Genomic DNA, 23,395 nt, shown 5'->3' with positions numbered 1-23,395 from the left:
ATTCAGTTCCAACTTGCGATTTGATTTTTTTATAAATTTATTTTTTTATTAAAGTATAGTTGGTGTATAATCTTATATTGGCTATATTAGTTTTAGGTGTGTAGTGATTCGATATTTTTATACCTTACAATGTGATCACCCCAATAAGTCTAGTAACTGCTAGTAGAACTTAGCATTCCTTCTGAATATAAAACCTTGGGATCCCAAACCCTGGGAGGTCTGTCAATTTAATGCTCAGGCATAGGTGAGACATCATGTTAGGAAGGCAGAGAAGGAAGCAATGAAAAGGATTGAAACAGAAGTCCTTAACCATGCCCCATTTGGGAAACACTAGTGTCAGCAAATGGGTCAGAGATCAAAGCAGGTATGGGGGTGGTAGGTGGCTCCTATCATTGTCTGTGGCCAGATGGCCCTGCTCATCTTGGGTCCTTCCCACACTCCTGCCAGTGCCAGAAATCAAAACTCAACTTTCTCCAGCATTCTGTGACCTACATCTTTAATGCCAAGATCAAAGGGGAACTTTTATCCAAGCTGTAAAAGGGAAACCAAGAGGCAACTTAATGATATCTCTGCCTCCTCAGTACTTCCTGAGGGGATTAAGGGCACTCCTTTAAAAGGATTCCTCAGAGAAACACATTTGAACCAAGGCCTGGTGTCTGCACCAGCTCCAAGGGCACAGTGGCTCCTGCAGAATATGTGCCAGTGGAGCAACTCAAGATCAGACGGACAACACGACCAAATGACAAGAGCTTGGAAAGACTACAGAAACCATGATCATGGGGGAAAAAATCCATCTGACTTTATAGATATACTAGAGGCCGGGTGCATGAAATTCGTGCACGGGTAAGGTCCCTAGGCCTGGCCAGTGATCAGGGCTGGGGCCTTCCTTCGCTCCGTGCCACCCCCTGGTGGTCAGCGCACATTATAGTGAGCAATCAAACTCCTGGTCTCCTGGTCGAACTCCCGAGGGGACACCTTGCATATTAGCCTTTGATATATGTAGATTGGCAAAAGTCGCCTTAAATCCAAGTATTCTAAACTACAAGATTTTCAACCTGGAATTCAGAAAGCATCAAGTCCAAACCCATATGTAGAAACAAACCAATAAAGCCAAAGTGATTTCCACCCAGGCCACACAGTGGATCAGTGGCAGTGTTAGGACTAAGCATAGGCTGCTGACTCCTGTTCTGTGCTCCTTCCTCAATGCCCACCCCACATGTGAGGCCCAGAGGAGACAGCAATTTCCCACACATGGGACTGGTGGCAGAGTCGACCCCTCCTGCCCAATTCCACTACTAGATATAAATCCAAGAAAACGGAAAACACAAAAACTTGCACACTTATGTTCACAGCAATGTTATTCATAATAGCCAAAAAGTGGAAACAACCCTAATAACCATCAATCCTATATAATAAAGATGTAATATGCAAATAGTCATTACACCGTGAAGCATAACGACCGACCGAATAATGACCAGATCACAGATCAGCAGGAGGGTGGGTCAGCGAGCTCCAAGCGGGCGGCAGAGAGCTACAGGAGGGGGCAGTGCAGCAAGCTATGGGCGGGGGAGGGGGGGGAGGGCGTAGAGAGCTACAGGAAGGCGGCAGGGAGCTACTGGCTACAAGTGGGTGGCAGAGAGTTATAGGAGGGGGCAGAGCAGCAAGCTATGAGGGGGGACAGGGGGCAAGGGGGTAGGGGGAGCTACAGGAGGGTGGGGCAGCGGGCAGAGAGCTACTGGAGGGTGGCAGCGAGCTACTGGTGCACAGATTCGTGTGCAGGGCTACTAGTGGATAAATAAAAGGACAAAAAGAATGTGGTCTAGCCATACAATGAAATATTATTTGACTATAAAAAGGAATGAAGTACTGCCTTAGCCGGTTTGGTTCAGTGGATGGAGCGCAGCCTTGCATATTGAAGGGTCTGGTCAAGGGCACGTACCTTGGTTGCAGGCTCCTCCCTGGGCCGGGGCCCTGGTCAGAGATTGTGCAGGAGTCAACCAAATGATGTGTTTCTCTCACAGTGATGTTTCTCTCTGTCTTTCCCTCTCTCTTCCACTCTAAAATCAATGGAAAAATATCCTCGGGCCAAAACCGGTTTGGCTCAGTGGATAGAGCGTCAGCCTGCGGACTGAAGGGTCCCAGGTTCGATTCCGGTCAGGGGCATGTACCTTGGTTGCGGGCACATCCCCAGTGGGGGTTGTGCAGGAGGCAGCTGATCGATGTTTCTCTATCATCGATGTTTCTAGCTCTCTATCCCTATCTCTTCCTCTCTGTGAAAAATCAATAAAATATATATTTTTAAAAAAAAGAAAAATATCCTCGGGTGAGGATTAAAAAAAAAGAGAAATGGTACTAATAAATGCTTCAACATTAATTACCTTTTGAAAACATTATGCAATGTTTTTTTAAAAAGCCAGATACTAGCCCTGGCTGGGTTTGGCTCAGTGGATAGAGTGCCGGCCTGGGGACTACAGGGTCCTTGGTTCGATTCCCTGATCAAGGGCACATGCCCAGGTTGTGGGCTCGATCCTCAGTAGGGGACCTGCAGGAGGCAGCCAATCAATGGTTCTCTCTCATCATTAATGTTTCTATCTCTCTCTTCCTCTCCCTCCCTCTCTGAAATCAATAAAAATATAGTTTTAAAAAAGCCAGATACTAAACACCACATATTGTATGATTTCATTTAGATAGAATAACCAAAATAGGCAAATCTATACGGACAGAAAGTAAATTAGTGGTTGTGGAGAACAGGGGAGGGGTTGTGTGGGAAGTGACTGCTAATGGTTTTTTTTGGGTGATGAAAATGTTCTAGAAGATAGTGGTAAAGGTTGCACAACTTTGTGAATATACTAAAAACCACCAAACTGTAGACTTTAAAAGGGAAAATTTTATGGGAAATGAATGATATCCAATAAAAAAGGAAAAAGATAAAACCCAAAACAGCATGAACAATGATATATGTGAGAGAAGTACAAAGAATTTTATTCTCCAAATGGAGGTTTTTAGACTCCTGAGATGCCTACAAATGTACTCAATGGATATTTCACAAGTTCCACCATAATAATGTTCCCAAAAGCAGATTCCATATGCGCAATATTTCCATAAAGAGTGAGATGAGCCTGCCTCTCACCTCAGACCCAGCTAGCTCACCTTGGTATCCTGTAACTTTAGAGTCTACACCCAGGGCAGGAGGAAGGCAGGAACACCAGAGAGAACTTCAGTTTATACCAACCATCCCCTACGGTGGGAGAACTCTTGTCCTGCAGGTTCAAGAAACACCCACTGTGCTAACACAGAACTGGGAGGTGGCAGCCTCCTTGAGGAAGAAGAAGAAGAGCCGTTCACTAAAAAAAGGGAGGGAAAAGGCCATAAATGCTACTACTTCAAACTTGTACCTACAACCCTAACTTCCAAAACAAAAAAAACAAGCCTGTTCCCACGGTCACTGAGCCCACTAGCTCAGTTCCTCTTTGGTTGTACGACTTGCCTCAGAAACCCATACACCCCAAAGCAGACCCACTCGCTTACATCCCCAATGGTTGTGAAACACCCTGTGTATAAGAGGGCGTGGGGACTGTTGACTTCCCAGTAAGTGCTTGACACAGACCAAACTCAAGTCTATCTGTGACTCCACTTGGCCTATTACACAGACTCTCTTAACAAACTTATTTCCACGCCTTTTCACTATTGAATCAAACTTGAAGTTTCTCGTGTGCACCCTTCACACTGGCCTCTATGGGTCACTGTGTACATTACATCCTCAGTTTCTTTAAATCAGTTACTATATTCACAGCACTTACCACCATCTGACATTATCTTGTTCATGTATTTGTTTACTTGTTCTCTCTCTCCTCAGACTAGAAAAGTTCCACAAGGGTGGACCTTGAGCCTCTAACTCACAACTACATCCCTAGGCCTTGGCACAGAGCAGGCACACAAATATTTGTTGATTATATAAATGCGTTCCAGAAATATGTATTGCTAACTTATTACCTCTTTAAAACCCCTGAACAGGACAGGAGTCTCCCATGCAATTCTATAAATGCCACTTTATTGAACTTTTTCCCTATGGCAAGAGAGGGTGTGCCTTTTCCGGTTAAGTTCTTACGCCATGCTTGATCTGAACTAGGTCCAGGAAAAAAATGGGTTTCAACATGCCACTTTGGGGATTTTCCCCAATCATGATTCAGACTGAAATTTGACAGCACAAGGCTGTGAAATCTCTTTTACCTGGCCTCTGAGGCTCTAAATAAGGCATCTCTCATTAAACAAAAAGGATAAATTATCCGTTGGTTAACAGAAGGAAGGAAACTTGTTATCAGCCAATAACCTACCCTTGTTAGGAGAAAACCAACACCAAAGAATTTAAATGAGAACTTTCCTTTGTTCAAGTCAAATATCACTCCCTTTTCTCCGTGTCTTCCTTTGCATTCACTCTCAGCATATTATCAGCTAAGGAAGCAACATACAAGAAGACCTAGAAAACCACTCTGGATTAAATGACTCAAATTTTGGTTCTGTCTGCTTGTTCTTGACAAGCAGAGTGTGAACTGAGCCTTTGGAAGAAAGGCCATTGCTTCAGAGATCTACTTCCAGGATTTTGTACAAGGAGCCAAGCCCTGACCCACTTTCCAGGCACACCGCACACTTAACCACACACAGGCTTCACCCTAACGAGCTCCATCCTAATAACCTTCATCCCTGACAGCTGTGTGGCCCCTGCAGGCGCATAGGCAAGCGGGGCCAGTATAGTGTTTTTATTTTTAAACGTAGTACAGACCACCTCCATCAAAATCACTGGAGTGCTTATAAAACTGCGAATTCCTGGGCATCGCTTGCCCTAAGGAATTAAATCTTTAGGAGTGGGGCTCCGGAAACTATTTTCAACATGCCTCCCTCCCCTCACCCCCCTCCCCGCGAACAACGGGATAAAAGCTCCCCAGGAAAAGCAGAGTTGACAGAAAGAAGACAGGAAAAATAATTAGGGAAGGGTCTGGGGGTGGGAAATGGGGATGAGAAAGGGCGCGTTCGGGGTAACCACAGTCGAGATGGGTGCGCGGAGGAACAGGCGAGAGCAGAGGTGCGGACGGGGCTCAGGACAGGCTCTGACACAGGTTTGAGGCGGGGAGGCTGGTCAGAGGTGAGGTCGCTTCCACGGACTGGTCCGGAGAGCGGGGAGGCGGAGACAAGCAGGATCTGGACGTAAGAGGGAGGAGCAAAGGCGGGAATAATGGGGGGCTCTTCAAAGGGGCCAGGGCTGGGAAGTGGAAATTGGAAAATGGGGGTCACAGAAAGCGGAGACCAAAGCAGGAATAGGAACCAGCAGAGGCGGTAGCCGAGACCTTTCCTCCGACCCAATGCCTCCCTCAAAACTCCAGGCCTTGACAAGCCTGAGTGCGGGGCCAGGGCCGGGGAAGGGGAACTTTCGGGGAGACAAGCCCAGTCAGGGACATCCCTCAAGCCTGAGCTAGGGGTTCCGGAGATGGCTCGGGGCAGGCATGGAGTGCCGGAAGATCTTGGGATCCCCCGGAGAACCCGGCTCCAGCTCCGGCTCCCGGAGTCTCCTTCACTCACCATCGCTGCCGCCATCTTGGATCCACGTGTCGGCGTGATGACGTCAGCGGAAGTGGTGTTTCCCCGGTTATGGAGTTCGATTCTGTGAGGTGCCACTCAACTTCAGTCGCTCCGGTAGTTGCGGGATGGAGGGGCAAAGTAGACTTAGCTCCTGATCGGTAGCCTGGTGTGGGCAGTCAAGTCGCTGATTAGGGGAAGCGAGAGTGCGGCATAACTTTGGGAGCCATATTAGCTCCTGGCAGAGACAGCTACTCCCCCTTCCCCGCTGCATGGTGGGTAATGAGGGTGGTGCCTAAACGCACAGGTTCTCTGGGCACCATCTTTACTAATGGCCAGAGAACCGTTGCCAGGGTTACCTGAGGCCTTGATTTAGGTGAGAGGCGGATACCAGGATTCCAATAGCAGGGTTCTACTCGGAGAATAATTCGTAATTATGTACTTAATTACTTACTTAACTATTCTATATCCTCTCCAATAGGCTGTAATATCTATAAGGTAGGATCCTGTTTATTATTTAACCTCACTCCCATTTTCATCTGTAAAATGGGAAGGGGATTATTGTAATACCTTCAATCATAATTTTGTGATGAGGATCTAATGACATAATGTCACATAGTTGTCATTATACTCTTACGTATTTTCCTTCAGGCATATGGAAGTTGCCCAGTACAATGCACTATTTGTTAAAGGAGTATTCACTCATTCGAAAAGCAACATGTTTAGTGGAGGAAGACATCTTGGAATGTGCACTTCACCATGTGCTAGGTAAGTGTGTGACTCTTGTTAACGCAAGGGTGACCTGGCCCTGAGTGGGTTCTTGACTTTGCGCAGGAAAGATTTCACAGCAGGAATCCAGGTGATTTTTAAAGAATGTTTATTAAAGCTGGCAACAGTGAAGCAAGGAAGGGCCTAGAATAGAAGAAGCAACAGTAGAGGGAGTAACTAGGCGGGGAAATGAGCCTGGGCTGGGCTGCTTTGGCTCACTAGGAAGTCAGAGAAAAGGGGGCATTGGGGACAAGGTCAAGGGTTAGCTGGGGAGGAGCTGTCGTTGCCCATTGCTTCCTGGTTGCAAGCCTCCTGGGGTCCCTTAGAGTGTAGGAGATGCATGCCTGTGGAAAACAAGAAGGGGCTGGGAAAGGCTGGACATACTCCTGGGAGGGAGAGGGAGTACGCTGGGACCTTCAGTTTGAGGGTTTTTTTAAGGCTGGGAGTTAAGGGGAGGTCTAATAGCTTATTCATTAGTTTTAGGCTGATGTGCCAAAATGAGATTTATTCCCTTAACTCCATCTGCCCTTGGGTATGGTTGGCAAATAAATGGCACTTGGATTTCTGCTATCTCCCTGAGTAGAAATGAGCACCATTGTGGTGGATTGTCCAGAAAGATGGTTGCCAACAAGTCCTCCCATTTTTTCATGAGCATGCTGTTTTTCCCTTCAAGAGGCAGATTTTATTTATCCTCCCTTTGAATCTGGCTGGTCACATCACTTGTTTTGACCAATAGAATGTGGTACAAACAACTGCCAGTTCTGGGTCTTAGCCTTAAGAGGTTTGGCAGCTTCTGCTTCTATCTATCATCTTGGGTCTAAAGAAGTCTGGCTACCCTGCTGGAGAGCCACATGGAAAGGGAGGGAGGCCAGCCAACTCCTCAAGACATCTAGAAACTCCAGCTGAGCACTAGAATTGTGAATGAAGTCATCTCGGACATCCCAACCCCAGCTGGACTGCCAGCTGAATGCAACCACATCCGACACTTATGTACAGTAGAAAAACTGTCCAGCTGAGCCCGGTCGGTCTAGAGTTTGGAGTTGTTTCTCATGTAGCAGTTGATCATCGAAACACACATCCATTAACTCTCTGACCCACACAACCATCCTGAAGAGTAGCTGAACAGATATTATTCCCAAGGGGAAGACAGCTTGAGAGACTAGGAGAACTTAACCTGGAATCTCATCACTAGTAAGTCATAGATTCCAAACTTGCAACAAGTTCTCCTGGATCTTGAATCCTGGGTGTTTTCTGGATGCTTGAAGAGGGATGAATAATAAGGGGAAAAGCTCCACAAATGGCTTATTATGCCTCAGTATTTCCATTTTCCCCCTCCTCATACTTTTTATTTTCCCCCAAGCGTTTTCACGTTCCAATCTCTTTCCGTAACATACACCAGAATCCTGGAACTTGGTGGCCTGAGGTCAGATCCCATCCCTACCTCTCTCTAGCTCCATCACATGGTAAGTTTCTTTTTTTCCTTTAAAAAACTTTTTTATTGTGGTAAAATATACATCACATAAAATTTATCATTTTAATTGATTTTATTTTTTTAAAGATATTTTCAGACAAATAGACATGATTTTTTAAATTAAAACATGTTTTTATTGATTTCAGAGAGAGGAAGGGAGAGGGAGAGAAATAGAAACATGGATGAGAGAGAATCATTGATCAGCTGCCTCCTGCACAATCTCTACTGGGGATCGAGATCATCTGGGCATGTGCCCTGACTGGGAATTGAACAGACAACCTCCTGGTACATGGGGCAATGCTCAACAAAGTGACCTTGGCTGGGTATTTCAGTTGGTTAGAGCCGTGGTTGGCAAACTGCGGCTCGCGAGCCACATGCGGCTCTTTGGCCCCTTGAGTGTGGCTCTTCCACAAAATACCATGGCCTGGGCGAGTCTATTTTGAAGAAGTGGCATTAGAATAAGTTTACGTTTAAAAATTTGGCTCTCAAAAGAAATTTCAATCGTTGTACTGTTGATATTTGGCTCTGTTGACTAATGAGTTTGCCGACCACTAGGTTAGAGCATCGTCCTGATATGCCAAGGTTGTGGGTTTGATTCCCAGTCAGGACACATACAAATATCAACCAGTGAATGCATAAATGAATGGAACAATAAATCTCTCTCTATATCTGTCTCTTTCTTCCTCCCTCTCTCCACTTCCTCTCTCTCTCTCTCTCAAATCAATTTAAAAACATTTTATATTTAAAACTTTCACTTCCTAATCATTTTACTGCATCTTTCTCTTGAGTTATTTACTTCTACTTTATGTGTAATATTACTCTTATTCCTTTCCAGCTCTGTGTTCAGCGGTGTTGGTTGGTAGCAGAACCAACTTGTCCATTAACATAGTAGGCACAATGCAGAAGGCCCATCATACTTTTAGGTGCCACAAAAATGTTCAAAAGAAATAAATTTTTTAAATCAGAAGGAAAAAAATGTCTTCATATATAATATTAATATATTCATCTTGATATCAATGTAGTTGTCAACTATAATTTCTAATTAATTTAATATATTTATAAATAGAATATATATTTTATGGGAGAAGGTTCCAACAAAAGCAAAAGTGCCAAAGGCCCATGGATATCATAATACATTTCTGGTTGTTAGTTTGAAATTGGCCATGTTGAGACGGTTTATAACACGAAAATCAGCAAAGCTACAAATCAGGACTTGAATTATTGTTTCGCTATCAAAATTTTACTCTAAAAGGCTACATAGTAAATATTTTAGGCTTTGAAGACCATGTTACTGGGTCACAATCCAGCTCTGCCTGTGTTACAAAAACCACTACAGACAATAAGTAATGGTGTGGCTGTGTTGCAATAAAATGTAGTTTGCCAAACCCAGGTCTGGACTTAGGTTAGGTGATGGAGCCAATGTTAATAATGCAGATAAAAACATTAGGTGTGTTGTGTCTGTAGCTGTTACATTGTGATTAGCACAAAATTGTGACAGTATTGGAAACTCTTACCTTACTCAGCAAAGAAGTTGCTCATATCATCTACTAATGAGTGAAAACATGCGTACTTCATTATTTCATTGTCATCTTATTCATGAGTATAAATGAAACTATCAACCGACATTCATGTCAGAGCTATACTTGGAGAGGGTATGTTGTCAAGCAAGTTACTTCTGTGGGTAACTGAAGTTTAATCCTGTGGGGAAATCCCAGGAAACAGCACAAAACACAAACCTCACAGTTACCCCAACCAACAGGCAAGAGAGCTGGAGTGTTTATTTGTACACCGACTCCCAAAAGTCATTATTTGAGGACTCATCCCAGAGGGCATTAATTCCTTAGCACTTTTGGCCTTCTTGGAACGCTGGCAGCTGAGGGTTTTGTGTGTGTGTGTGGTTGTTGTTTTTTTTTGTTTTTTTTTTTTGCAGTTTTAGAAAAAGAGCCCTCAGGCACAGTGATGCAGATAATGACAGCTAAAAGTCTAGGCCACTTTAAGGGATACTGACAATGCATGCCACACCCTCTGAGGTACAAGTCCGGAGGATCGTCCTAGCTGTATGGTGGCTATGCCTCAATTATCTTGAGATCCAGGCACCATCTGGCTTTGCCATCCCTAGAGTTAATTCATTTCCCTCAGGGTCCAAGATGGCAGCTAGAGTTCCAGCCTTCACATGCACATTCTAGACAGTATGATGGAGGAAGAGATAAAAAATAAGGGGCAAAGAGTCCACATCTTTCTATTTTTAATTTTTTTATTTTATGGATTTTTTACAAAGAGGAAGGGAGAGAGAGTTAGAAACATTGATGAGAGAGAAATATCAATCAGCTGCCTCCTGCACACCCCCTACTGGGGATGTGCCCGCAACCAAGGAACATGCCCTTGACCGGAATCGAATCCGGGACCCTTGAATCCGCAGGCTGACGCTCTATCCACTGAGCCAAACTGGCTAGGGCAAGAGTCCACATCTTTTAAGGAAGGATCCTGGAAGGTGCTATACCACTCTTCCCCTTACAACCCATTGATAAGAATGTAAGCACATGACCACACTTTGCTGCAAAAGGGAGTGGGAAATGTAGCATTCATTCTGGGTGGTCACATGTCCCTGATAAAAATTCTGTTTCTCCAGAAGAAGGGGAAACATGGGGGTGGGGATAACTAGCAGTCATTGCCAACCTTCAAAAGGGAAGGGATGCAAACAGAATGTAAATCAATATAGCCTTATGTCATATACTGTGATGAGGACAGACACATGACTAAATTGAGGGCCCAGGTTGGGGAATAAGGAGGCAGTTTTTTTCAAATCACAGGGGAAACCAGTGCTTTCTCTATATTTATACTGAAAGCCACAGCTAGAGGCTAGATTGAAGCAAGTCATTAACATGGGGCACCTTCCAGGGGAGAACTGCATACAGAGTCCCAAAGAATTGGTAGCACAAAATTTATCCCCATATTTTGTTTTATTTATCTATTTACCTAGACCTTATGTTTTAGAGCAGTTTTAGATTTACAGAAAAATGAGTGGAAAGTACAAAGTTCTCATATCCCCCCTCATCCAGCTCCTAGTTTCCCCTATTATGAACATCTTGCCTTAATATGGTATATATGGTACAACTAATGAGCCAATATTGATACATTACTGTTAACCAAAGTCCATAGTTGACATTAGTGTTCACTCTGTGCTGTACATTCTGTAAGTTTTAACAGATATAATGATATGTACCTACAATTAAAAGTACCATACAGAATAGTTGCACTGCCCTAAAAATCCCCTATGCTCTACCTATTCATCCCATCCTCCCTCCCCACCAAATCCGTGGCAATTGCTGATTTTTAATGGTCTCTATAGTTTTACTTTTTCCAGAATGTCATATATTTGGAATATACAGCATGTATCCTTTTCAGATTGGCTTCTTTCACTCGGCAATATGCATTTAAGGTTCTTCCATATTTTCCCCTTTTTTAAAAATAATATGTTTTTATTGATTTTTAGAGAGAGGGAGAGGGAGAGATAGAAACATCGATGTGAGAGTGAAACATCAATCGGTTGCCTCCTGTACGCCCCCTACTGGAGATTGAGCCTGCAACCCGGGCATGTGCCCTGATCGGGATTTGAACTGGTGATCTCTTAGGTGCATGGGTTGATGATCAACCACTGAGCCACACTGGCCAGGCTTCCATGTCTTGATAGCTTATTTCTTTTTATCATTGAACAATATTCCCTTATATGAATGTACCACAGTTTGTTTATCCATTCACCTGTTGTTGTTTTTTAAATTAATTTTATTTATTAATTTGAGAGAGATAGGAAGGGCAGTGGGAGAGAGAGAAACATTGGTTTGTTGTTCCACTTATTTATGCATTCATTGGTTGATTCTTGTATGTGTACTGACCGTGATAGAACCCACAACCTTGGCTTATCCAGATGATGCTCTAGCCCACTGAGCTACCAGGCCAGGGCTATCAATGCACCTTTGAAGGATAACTTAGTTACTTCCAAGTTTTGACAATTATAAATAAAGCTACTACAAACATTAGTGTGTAGGTTTTTGTGTGGGTATTTGCATTGCTGAATTGTATAGTAAGAGTATATTTAGTTTTATAAGAAACTGTCAAATATTTTCCAAAGTAGCTGCGCCATTTTGCATTCCCACCAGCAATGAATGAGATTTCCTGTTTTTTCACATCCTTACCAGTATTTGGTGTCGTCAGTGTTTCAGATTTTGGCCATTCTAATAGGTGGGTAGTGATACCCATTGTTTTAATTTGCATCTCTCTGATGACATAGATGTGGAGCATCTTTTCATATGCTTATTTGCCACCTGTATTATCTTCTTTTGTGAGGCATCTGTTCAGCTCATTTGCCCATTTGTTAGTTGGGTTGTTTTCTTATTATTGAGTTTTAAGAGTTCTTTGTATATTTTGGATATCAGTCCTTTATCAGATAGGTGTTTTGCAAATAAGTTCTCCTATGTTGGAACTGGCTTTTCATTTTCATTTCTCTGTCTTTCTTAGATCAGTTTTTTAATTTTAATGAAGTCCAATTTGTCAGTTTTTTCTTTCATGGATCATGCTTTTGGTGTTCTATGCCCATGTTTTCACCTGTCTTTCCTGTGACCAGAGGGAAATATCAGAGTGTAGGGCAGTGTAAACTGATAGAGCAGGAGGGCATGAGTTGACTCCTGGATCTTGTCCATTTAGCAGTAGCTCTAATTCTTGAAATCATGTTTCAGTCAGCTATTTCTGTAATAATGCTATGTAACAAAACAACCCTAAAACTTAAAGGCTTATAATATTCAGCATGTATTCCTCTCTCACATGTCCACAGGTCAGCTGGAGTTCAGTTGATTGAAGCTGGGATCAGCTGGATTTAACTCCAAGCTGCAGGTTGGGTCCAGATCTGTACCACATGTCATTCATCTTTCTTGGACCATGTTCTTTTCCGGGCAAAAGGCTGGAGGGGAAGCCAGCCCCACAAGCACATTGCAAGCCTCTGCTTACAGCACATCTTCTAATATCCCATTGGCTAAAGCAAGTCTCATGCCTAGCTCAACATTAGTGGTGTAGAGAAGGGTACTCCTCCTATGGATTACTGAACAGCAATTCAATGTACCACAATCATGAGTGCAGATTCCTATCACAGAGCCCTGTGCTCTGCTTCAGATACCCAAAGATGCATCCCAAGCAAGAAAACAAGAGAAAAATGGAATTACCAACTAGGTACGTTGAAACACTGATAGCTTTATTTTACACTGTTCTTATATCCAGTTTCTAAGGTTAAGACTCTGTGCTACTCAGGGGTACAGAATCAGTTCAGTATAGGGTTCCATGGGACCCTGGTGGGTGCTGTGATGTGGATCCTTCAAGGAATGCAATAATATAGAAAGGTATCATTTGTGCCCATCCCACTGTCACCTCTCCTCATTGTTCCCCTCACAACAAAAGCTGACTTTCAACTGTGACAACATGCCTCCTTGTCTTCTCTGCTTCCTTCCCAGGTCTCCCTCCTGTCCACTGAGAGCTTCCCACGCAGGGAACCAGATACCTCGCAGCAGCCACATCTCCAGACCCCAGGATTCCTGCAACGGTGGATACCATCTCAGCAGCCATAGTAGCTGCTTGGCCATGGGACATGCCCCCAATGCTGGTAGAGATCCACCAGCTCTTGTAGCAATGTGGCTTGGCCAGAGAGTCAGGGTCCCAGAGCATGAAAAATCATTCCTGTCATCCTGGCAGACCCCGCTTCTTGGAGTCAGAAACCCATCCAGAGTCCCAGTGCCAGTGTGATAGGCACAAAGGTTTCCACACACAAAGGTCCATATCCTAATCCCCAGAACTTGTGAAGATGTCACCTTATATGGCAAAAGGGACTTTACAGATGTGATAAGGATCTTGCGATGGGAGATTAGTCTGGATTATTCAAGTGGGTCCAGTGTAATTACAGGGGCCCTTATAAGTGAGAGAGGGAGGCAGGAGACTCAGAGGCAGAGATACGATGCCTGAAGTAGTTTGGAGTGAAGAGCGGGAAGGAACTGTGCAGCCTCTAGAAGCTGGAAAAGGCAAGGAAATGGATTCTCCCCCGGTGCCTGCCAAAGGCACGTGGCCCTGCCCACCCGTTTCACACTTCTGATCTCTGGAACTGTAAGATAATAAATTTGTGCTGTTTTTAAGCCACCAAGTTTGTGGTAATTTGTTGCAGCAGCAAGAGGAAACTAACACAGTCAGCAGCTATTTGGGGCAGTTTGAATATCATATTCCACTTCTCTTTGTCCTACTGGTCTCGGGGAGGGGCCTTTCCCATTTCTGACTTGTCCAGCAAAAAGGCAAATAGTCAGGAGCTAGAAGAAAAGCTGACCTGTCAGTAAGCCTTTAGCATTTGTATCTTTTATTTAAATATTTATTTCATTATTTTTAAAGTTTCCTATTCAAACCATAGCTGTAACTAGAAACCAAATGTCCCAGGCAACAGAAATATAACTTGGGGTCTCCTGAGAATGGCAGACTGTGGATTGCTAGAGTCAGAAAGAGATTGTCCAGTCCAGCCCACCCACTTGACAAATGAAGAGCCATGGCTGGAGTGAGGGTGGGTGTCTGGGAGTGAGAAGGGTGAGCGGACATCTAGCAGATGGTGCTGGAGAACCTCACAGGCATCGCCTCAGCGCCTGGCCCTGCCTTGGTCCCCTCATCACGGCTGCTGTTGGTACTGGCTCTCAGTGGCCGTGTAGAAGTCGTCCAGCACACTCTGGATGTATTCGAAGGTGGGCCGCTCCTCAGGGCGGTTCTTCCAGCAGCGAGTCATGATGTTGTAGAGCTCCTCGGGGCAGTGCTCTGGCCGGGGCATGCGGTATCCCCGCTCCAGCGCACGGATCACCTCAGGGTTTGTCATCCCTGAGAAGGAGCCATGGAATTAAAAAGGGGGGGATTGGCAATGGGAGTCCTGGGGAGGCAGACAAAGTTGCCTCCCAGCAGCCATCACTCCCCACCTCCTGCGGGAGCTCCGCCTCTCTGACTGTGAAATCCATAGACTCCCCTGAGTGAGGGCAGGGGCATGGCACCCAGTGTTGGCCAATGGAAGCCGAGGGGGGGTCTCCAGGGAGACTTCCAGGCAAGGTCTTCCTCCCTGAGAGAGACTTGAGAAGACAGTCCTTACTCCTCCCTTCGGGTACTGTGAGGCAGTGTGATCCTTGGAGCCGCAGCAGCCATCTGAGCATGTGAGGGAGATGGTCACGGACAAACTAACCCAGAGTCCTGAGAGCTGCTGAGCGGCTGAACTAACCAGTCACCAATGTCAGACTCCTTATGGGGAACAATAACTCTTATTGTTTCTGCCGCTCCTTAGTCTGTTATTTGTTAATGCATCCCAATGGATACAGGGTGCCATAGCCATTCCTGGTTTTTCCTGGCCTACCCTCCAGACAAAACAGTTAGAAGGCCAGACTCGATGCACCCTATGTGTGAATGGGACACTTCCTTATTTAATTGAATTTGTTAGTTATCTTTAAGAACAACCATTTAACGGTCTATGGCCCCCAATTTTATATCACCAGTCTTAAACTCCAAACTTATATATCCAAGTGCTTTCTTGAACATCTTTACTGGGATGTCTACTAGTCACCTCAAATTTAACGGGGCTAAGACAGAATTCTTTAATTTCTATCCACATAGACCATTGCCCACCTAGTTGCTCAATTAAAACCACAAGAGTCACCCTTGATTCTTCTCTCTCCCTCACCTTCCACATCAGCAACTCACATCCTTTCTTCTTTTGAAATGTAGCATCAACCCATCAACTTATATCTCTGTTGCTATCACCACCTGTGCCTGAGCCACTGCCGCAGCTTCCACCTGTCCCCAAATCCACTCTCCATGCTGAACCAAGCACCACTTAAACATGAGATGATGCCACCTCCCAGCTTCTGCATGCTTAGACTAACATCCACTCACTCTTCTCCATGACCATGAGCCCTGCCGGATCTGGCCCCTGCCAACCTCATCATCTACCATCTGCTCTCATTCCTGGCCTGCAGCTGCCTGGCTTCCTTGCTATCCTTCAGGCACACTTCAGGCCCTATAAACTAGCAGTGCCTTCTGCCTGAAATCTTTTCCCTAGATCCTCACTCAGCTGTTTTCAGCTCAAATGTGACCTGCTCTGACAGGTACTTCCTGTCCACAGGAGCTCCAGGTCACTCACTCTTAAACGCCTCTGCTTCATTTTCTTCTCAGCAGTGATCTCCTTGGGAGTGTGTGTCTGTTTAGTGTGTGCTCAGGCTATACTGTGAGCTCCTTACAAGCAGGGACCTCATCTCTTACTGTATCTTAGAGCCTAACACACGGAAGGAACTTGAGAAATACAATTGAATGAGCGATGTCTATATTTTTTGTTCCTAACCTTCACGACCACTTGTGCAAGGTAAATATTACCGGCTAGGGCACCTATATTTTTTTACAGATGAAAACACTCGGGTAAAAGTGAAGTGAATTTGTCAAAATGTAATAATTGATGGGGACACCATTCAAATTCAGGATGGTTTATAAAAAATTCAGAGACTCTTTATATCTGCTTTGTCCTCTCTTCCCAGTGTTTTGGCTAGGGACACCCATGGAGACATTCCAACCAAAAAGGAACAGAGCACAACAGTATTTACTGAGTGCTAGGCAATCTATATGTTGCGTGTATCTTTATATACTCCTGTGTTCTACTCAGTCTAGGGTGCTGCCCGCAGGCGTGTAGGTAAACTCATCTATTCCACAAACAGCTACGAAGCACCTACATGTCCTAACAAACATGAAATAAAGTGCACAAAGCCTTCATCTACAACTCGATGCATTGTTGACATGTATAGACCTTATAATCCCCACTCAGATCAAGATAGAGAACACTTTCAGCACCTACAAATGTGGCGGGCACAGAGGTAGGCAGTGCAGATATACCAGTGAGGAACACAGACATGATTTCTGGCCTCACGGAGCTCAGAGTCTGATGGGGAAAATATTAAACAAACACGTAGCTACCAAGTGTGATGAACACTATGAAGGAAACAGTGTAGCGTGTTTTGAATGAGAAGCATGGGGGACCTGTGTGGTACTTTGGATGACTAGATGGTGGGATGCCACATAAAGTGAAGCTGGAGAGGTAGACAGGGGCTGGATCATGCAAGACCTGCAGGCATAATTAGAAGTTTGGGATTTTGTCCTAATTGTGGTGGGAGAGCACGAAAGAGTTAGAGATGGAGAAGGGACAAGATCTGAGTCACAGTTTTAGAAAACTCGTTCTGGCTGCACGTAGAGAATGGCCTATAGGAGAGAGGGGAGAGGCAGGGTGCTGGTTAGGCAGGCACTGTACCATCGAGGTGAGAGGTGATGTTGGCCAGGATGAGCATGGAGGCTGTGGAGTTAGAAGGGGAAGACTTGGATGTGTTCTGGAGTCAAATATCAGAACCGCTGACTGGTTGGATGTGGTAAGGAGTGAGAGAAAAGGAAGGACGGAGGAAGCCCCCAGATTTTAGGCTTAAGAAACTGGGTGGATGGCGGTGCCTTTAACTGAGATGGAGCAGGTGCAGGGAGGTTGGGGAGGAGGATGAAGAACTCAGTCTGAATGGACACTGACAAGAGAAGAAAGCCAGCCTGGGCCCTGGAAGCAGCCCCGAGCTGAGGCCCCTTCACTACCTGGGTATGGGATCCGGCCGTAGGTGACGATCTCCATCAGCAGGATACCAAAGGACCAGACGTCTGACTTGATGGTGAAGGAGCCAAAGTTGATGGCTTCAGGAGCTGTCCACTTGATGGGGAACTTGGCCCCTGCGGAGTTGGAAAGAGCGGAGTCAGGGAGGGCCTGGGGAGCAGTGGGCTGGGTCTCTGCTAGGGTGAGGGAACAGGACAGCACAGTTGCCCACATCTGCCCCCTGCAGACCTGCAATTTCCCTAAATCTAAATCTGGCCTCTAGAAGCAAGGAACATCCACGCTGAGGACAGATGGCTAAAGTGGGGAGGAGTGGGCAGAGGGTCTGGGGTGTGGCCGGGTAGCCAACTCCCCAGGACCACCTTGTTAATTCAGCGGTTACCCCAGCAACCTACAACTCCTGAAGAGTGGAGTCCTAGAGGTCACAGAATGTTCAGGACAGCAGGACTTCAGGGGCCTTGAGTCCAGGTTGCAGCGAATGCCTTAGCGCCCTGGTGCCGGGCAGTGGGGGAAGGGAAGATTTGGGCCTTGGCCTCTCTGTTTTCCACCAGTCGCTGGGTGTCTCCCTTCTACTCTTTCTCTCCTTCCACCTGGTCTGGGATGGGTTTAGTTAACCCTTGGTTACTGATTTCCATCTTAATTCCATTGTGGTTGGAGAATATACTCTATAAAAATGCAAGTCCTTTGAAGTTTGATGAGCCTGCTTTATGGCTGAGTACATGGTCAAGTTTTGAAAATGCTCTGTTGTTTTTTTCTCTCCATTTCTTCCCTCCTTGACATTGAGAGAATTTTCTTTATTCCTGGTTCTCCTCTCCTGTTTTAGAGATTATACAGTCTACTCTTAGTCTTTTAGGGGTTGCCCTTAGCTTAGATTGTTTTTATTGTGTCCTAACAAACATGAAATAAAGTGCACAAATCCTTCATGGACAACTCGATGCATGGTTGACATGTATAGACCTTATAATCCCCACTCAGATCAAGATAGAGAACACTTTCAGCATCTCCGAGGCTTCCTCCTGCCCCCTCCCGCCCCCAATACTACCCCCATCCCAGGTAAGCACTATTTTGACCTCTACCACCATAAATGAGTTTTGCCTGTTTTTTTTCTTTAACGGTTTTATTGAGATGTATACACAGGTCATGCATTTTACCCAGTTAAAGTATCCAATTCAATGGTTTTTAGTATGTTCACAAAGTTGGGAATTTTAGAATATTTTTATCATGCCCCCCCCCCAATAAAAACCCCACATATCAGGCACTCCCTATTTCTTTTCAATTTCCCACCCCAGCCCTAGGCAATCATTAATTTACTTTCTTTATAGATTTGCTTGTTCTGGACATTTCATATAGATGGAATCATACAATATGTTACCTTTGTACCTGCCTTCTTTCACTAACATGATACTTGGAAAGTTTATCCATGAGTAGCATGTCCCTCATTCCTTTATGAATGATATTCCATTGTATGGTTAGACCACATTTTGTTTATCTGTTTATCAGTTAGTTGATGGACATTTGGTTTGCTTCTGCTTTTTGGCTGTTACAAATAATGATTCTATGAACTTTCATACACAAGTTTGCTTGTTTCTGAATTTTATATAAATGGAACCGTCCAACATCTACTTTCTTGGTCTGATGTCTTTCATTTTGATATTACGTCTATGAGAGTTAACCACTTTGTTGCATGTAGCATTGGTTTGTAATTTTTCATTGCTGCATACATTATATTGTATGAATATACCACAAGTTACATATTCATTCTCCTATTTATAGACATTTGGACTCCTCTGTTTTTGTCTATTATCCATAAAGTTGATCTTACGCTTAATTTCAACATGTACACACCTAACTTAATCTAAATCAGAGTCTCTGGGTGACTGGAGGCCAGGACACTACATCCAGAAGGACTCTATCAAGTTGAATAACACATAGCTAATTCTGGGGTGGACCTTTGCATTTTACTGATCACTTTCACAGGCTCAACTCTCACCGCTCACCACCAACCCAAGTGGGCCCCACTGGTCCCTTGGCGGCATCCCCTACCTTCCCGGGCCGTGTACTCGTTGTCCTCGATGACCCTCGCCAGGCCGAAGTCGGCAATCTTACACACCAGGGTTGCAGAGACCAGGATGTTGGCAGCTCGGAGGTCTCGGTGAATGTAGTTCCTCTGCTCGATGAAGGCCATGCCTTCCGAAATCTCCACCCAAAACAGAGATACCCTCGTCCTCAGATGTGGCCCAGCCCAAGATGAGTCCCACCCAAAGGCAGAAGAGGAGTGTCCAAGTGTGAGGAAACAGGAAAACATGTGTTCCAGCTCCTTTTTGTGTGGGACAGCCCTAAGCTCAGACTGGCATTTCCCTGACTACCCTTCCAGGTTGGGAGGATCCTCAGGGCCTGACTTAGTGTGGGGCTTCTCTAGGGTTCTGGGAGTTCCAGAGAGCACTTTGAGGAGAAGCAATGGCATTATTCTCCGGGACCTGTATACCCACTCACACCAGGATACTATGAAGAGCTTTCCTCTCCCACTCTCTTTCTGGGGACAATTTAGGCCCACATCATATTCTGCTGTATCTCTTTTTTAAAAATTCATTTTTATTGATTTCAGAGAGGAAGGGAGAAGGAGAGAGATAGAAACATCAATGATGAGAAAGAATCATTGATTGGCCACCTCCTGCATGCCTCCCACGGGGGATCAAGCCCACAACCTGGGCATGTGCCCTGACTGGAAATTGAACCGTGACCTCAAGGTTTATAGGTTGATGCTCAATCACTGAGCCACGCCAGCTGGGCTCTGCTGTATCGCTAATGCCATCTTTATCCCCAAACCTCACAAGGGAAAATTCATTTGTTCACAGATATCTACTGAGTGTCTTGGGGGTGCCAGACATGTTACTTGAATATGTGCTAAGTCAGGCAAAACCCCTGTGGGTGGTAGTAAGTACCATAAAGAAAGGATGAAGAGGGTAACAGGAGAGGAAACCTAGAGGGCTTTTTGGATTGAGTGGTCATGGAAGGCTGCTTTGAGGAGGTGAAATTTATGTGAAGATCTCAGTGATGATAGCGTGCCAAATAAGAATGTTCCTGGCAGAAATAACATCATGTGCAAAGGCCTGGAGGTAGGAATGAGCTTGGATGTTTATGGAACAGGTCGCTGAGAAGAAGTTGCTACAGGGACCATGGTGGGAGTTGAGAGAGAAGTGGCTGGTTGTGAAGGACCTTGTAGGCTAGGAGAGGAGGTTGGACTGTATTCTGAGTGTGATGTGAAGATAGTAGAAGGCTTCGAGGAGGAGTGTGATGTTGTCTGATGTATATTTTAATGTCATCATGGCTGCCGAGTGAATAATAGACTGTGTTAAGGATTCTTATTCACAATGGGGCGTGGACGTTTCTGATGGAAAAATGTAGGATTTTTCCTTAGAGACATCTTTTACATAGAATGGTTTGTGCATTAACCCTTATAAAGAGGTTTATTATTAACTCTCAGACACCCACTAAACAGCACTTGTAATTTACAAACTGGTCTTCAAGCTCCTTGAGTCAGGTGCTCTCACAATCTGTGTTTTCCAGATCATACCACCAAGAAAATTCTGAATGTCAGACTCAAACCAGTCTGTGAGTGTTCAATCCCAGTGCACCATGCTGCCTCTAATTACTGCAGATCCCCAGTGCCCTGGAGGACTGCAGCTGGGTGCAATCTGGTGAGATTATTTGGAGGGGATAGGGGGCCTTGCCAGACAGACCAAACCAATGCACCAGCCTGCTCAAGGCTGGAGGAAAAGTGGGCAGTGCACTTACAGGAAGTGGACAGGAGAGGGCACCCATGACTATTGAAACTGAGGTCTGAGGCTGCAGACTTTCCAACAAAAACGCCAGACTTTTAAATTTTGTTTGGGGTAGCTTGTCAGAGGGTTGGGTAAGGCAGGTCTTACCTGGGGGTGTGTGGGAAATGTATAAGGAGTCCTTAGAGTCACAGTTAACAACGGTTATTACCTTCATGGCAGACATCGTAGCTTATTCATGTACTAGTGGCCCGGTGCACGAATTCGTGCACATTGAAAGGAAATTAATTAGAAGAATTATTTTAATATCGCTATTCGCCCTTTCTCTATAATAGCAGTGTCAACCAAATTCATGATTGACAATGACAGATTGAAACACACCTGTGTGATTGGCCCCAGTGAGAGCTTTATATAGAACGCACATGCATGAGTCAACTTAACCTTTTATATATAGAGAATAAACTTGCTTAATTAGACCTGCTTTCTGATTTAGCTAAAGTTTTTCCAGCCCTATGAAGCACCCCAACTTCTCTTTCAGGTAATTGTCAGCAACACAGCAGTAAATATCAACATGAAGCAGATTATTATTGTAGATCACGCAGGGAGAACAAAGGGTAAAATATTTAACTACAGCAGTATTTGACTATATTCTATGCAGTGAGAAAACCTGAAATCATTTTCAAGGTCCAGCATTTCTTCTTTTCAGTTGAATCAAGTTTCTAAGCTTTCTCAATCTCTGTTTTCTGGCTAATGAAAATAGAATTCCACCAAGTCTCCTATCTACCTACTCCAGGACTTCTGTGAGGATCAAATGAGATGAGGCACAGGAAAACGCTTCACAGACATTTGGTTAAAGTGTAAAATATTTGGCCCTAGCCGGTTTGGCTCAGTGGATAGAACGTTGGCCTGCAGACTCAAGGGTCCCAGGTTCGATTCTGGTCAAGGGCGTGTACCTTGGTTGCGGGCACATACCCAGTAGGGAGTGTGCAGGAGGCAGCTGATCAATGTTTCTCTCTCATCGATGTTTCTAACTCTCTATCCCTCTCCCTTTCTCTCTGTAAAAAATTAATAAAATATATTTTTAAAAAGTGTAAAATGTTTGCACCTGGCTATAAAGCAAGTCGTGTTCCTGGGCTGAAGAAACTTCAAGGAGGCTAGTCGCTAGGGAGAGGAAGCCAGGCGTTGCTATGTGATGTCATTACCCGGATGGACTTAGCATATTAGCCTTTTATATATATAGATTATAAGATGATACTTAACAAATAGTACTTACTCTCTGCTTTAGGGAAGGCACTATTTCAATCAGCTGTGTTTCACAGGTGAGAATGCTGGAAGCCAGAGAAATAAGTAACAGGACTGGAACTCCAACAGCCAATGCTCAAGGTCCATGCACTTAGCCATTATTCTACCGGAATTTTTGGCCATCTATTTGGCACAGAGTAAGCAGGTACTAATGCTGGTAGTTACCACTGGCAGACAGTCATGCTATTGATTTTCCATGAGCTCAGTGGGGCAGGTGGTACAAAACCCACATAGAACAGTAGGGGATGATGCCTACGTGCCTCTGGAATTGGATCAGTTCTTTTTGAGCCCCATCAAGCTATTTCAACTTTCTATGCCTCACATTTCTTCTCTGTAAAATGGGGACAACAATAGAACCTGCCTCTGAGGGCTTCTGTGAGGATTAAATCTGCAAGCCTACATCAAGAACTAAGAATGGTCTCTAGCATGTTAAGTATTTGTTTCAGTGGTGACAATCAGTGCTCCCTGTTGAGGAAAGTGGCACTCAGAAAGGTTACGCAACTTGCTCGAAGCTACACAGGCAGAGCTGGGATCAAAACCAAAATGCTATGCAACTCCTAAGCCCAATACACAGTGTTGTTTTTCAATGTTTTGTTAACAGAATGAATTAAGGGATAGGTTTACTGGGCTCAGGGCTGGTCTAAGAATTGGGGGTGGATTAGGTGGTGAGATTTCATGACCACCAAATTGGCTGCCATGATGTCAGGCATTGGAACTTGGGTTTCTTCCAAGGAATCACAGAATCAGAGTGGGAAGCGCCTGTAGGATATTCTAGCTCTTCAAACTGAATCCTACTGATACCTCAAGGTAGCCAGGGGTGGGACA

At 44.7% G+C, this 23,395-nt stretch overlaps 2 protein-coding genes and 1 long non-coding RNA gene across 9 annotated transcripts in view; 1 reads left to right on the top strand and 2 right to left on the bottom strand.

Annotated features, from left to right (window-relative positions):
• The window catches only part of TM9SF4 (transmembrane 9 superfamily member 4), a 49,031-nt gene extending 43,290 nt beyond the window's left edge, over window positions 1-5,741 (bottom strand). For 2 of the 4 annotated variants that reach the window (XR_013814241.1, XM_079785011.1), the window contains exon 1: window positions 5,575-5,689. Coding sequence is in view for 2 of the 4 variants with exons in the window: in XM_079785011.1 (XP_079641137.1) it covers window positions 5,575-5,589 (15 nt within the window). In the remaining 2 variants the exon portion in view is untranslated. Of the gene's footprint in view, window positions 1-3,150; window positions 3,205-5,574 lie in introns of those variants that run through there. The other 2 variants (XM_079785012.1, XM_079785013.1) reach the window with 2 other exon arrangements.
• On the top strand, window positions 5,713-13,448 carry LOC307107645. Of its 3 annotated transcripts, none has more exons than XR_013814243.1 (5): window positions 5,713-5,846; window positions 6,223-6,339; window positions 7,739-7,802; window positions 12,639-13,030; window positions 13,309-13,448. It is a non-coding gene; the product is annotated as an uncharacterized lncRNA (long non-coding RNA). The 3 variants fall into 3 exon arrangements; XR_013814244.1 differs by having other exon boundaries at window positions 7,700-7,802; XR_013814242.1 differs by lacking the exon at window positions 7,739-7,802.
• HCK (HCK proto-oncogene, Src family tyrosine kinase) overlaps window positions 13,037-23,395 on the bottom strand; it is a gene marked incomplete at its 5' end in the record, with an annotated part of 22,863 nt that continues 12,504 nt past the window's right edge. For both annotated transcript variants that reach the window (XM_079785014.1, XM_079785015.1), the window contains 3 exons: window positions 13,037-14,698; window positions 17,477-17,608; window positions 19,533-19,686. In XM_079785014.1, coding sequence (XP_079641140.1) covers window positions 14,496-14,698; window positions 17,477-17,608; window positions 19,533-19,686 — 489 coding nt within the window. In that variant the 3' untranslated portion in view covers window positions 13,037-14,495. The remainder of the gene's footprint in view (window positions 14,699-17,476; window positions 17,609-19,532; window positions 19,687-23,395) is intronic.

This window comes from Cnephaeus nilssonii, assembly GCF_951640355.1.
Source record: "Cnephaeus nilssonii genome assembly, chromosome: 11".
Classification (NCBI taxonomy): Eukaryota; Metazoa; Chordata; class Mammalia; order Chiroptera; family Vespertilionidae; genus Cnephaeus; species Cnephaeus nilssonii.
Note: the sequence above shows the minus strand (reverse complement) of the source record. Positions and strands in the feature narration are given on the sequence as shown.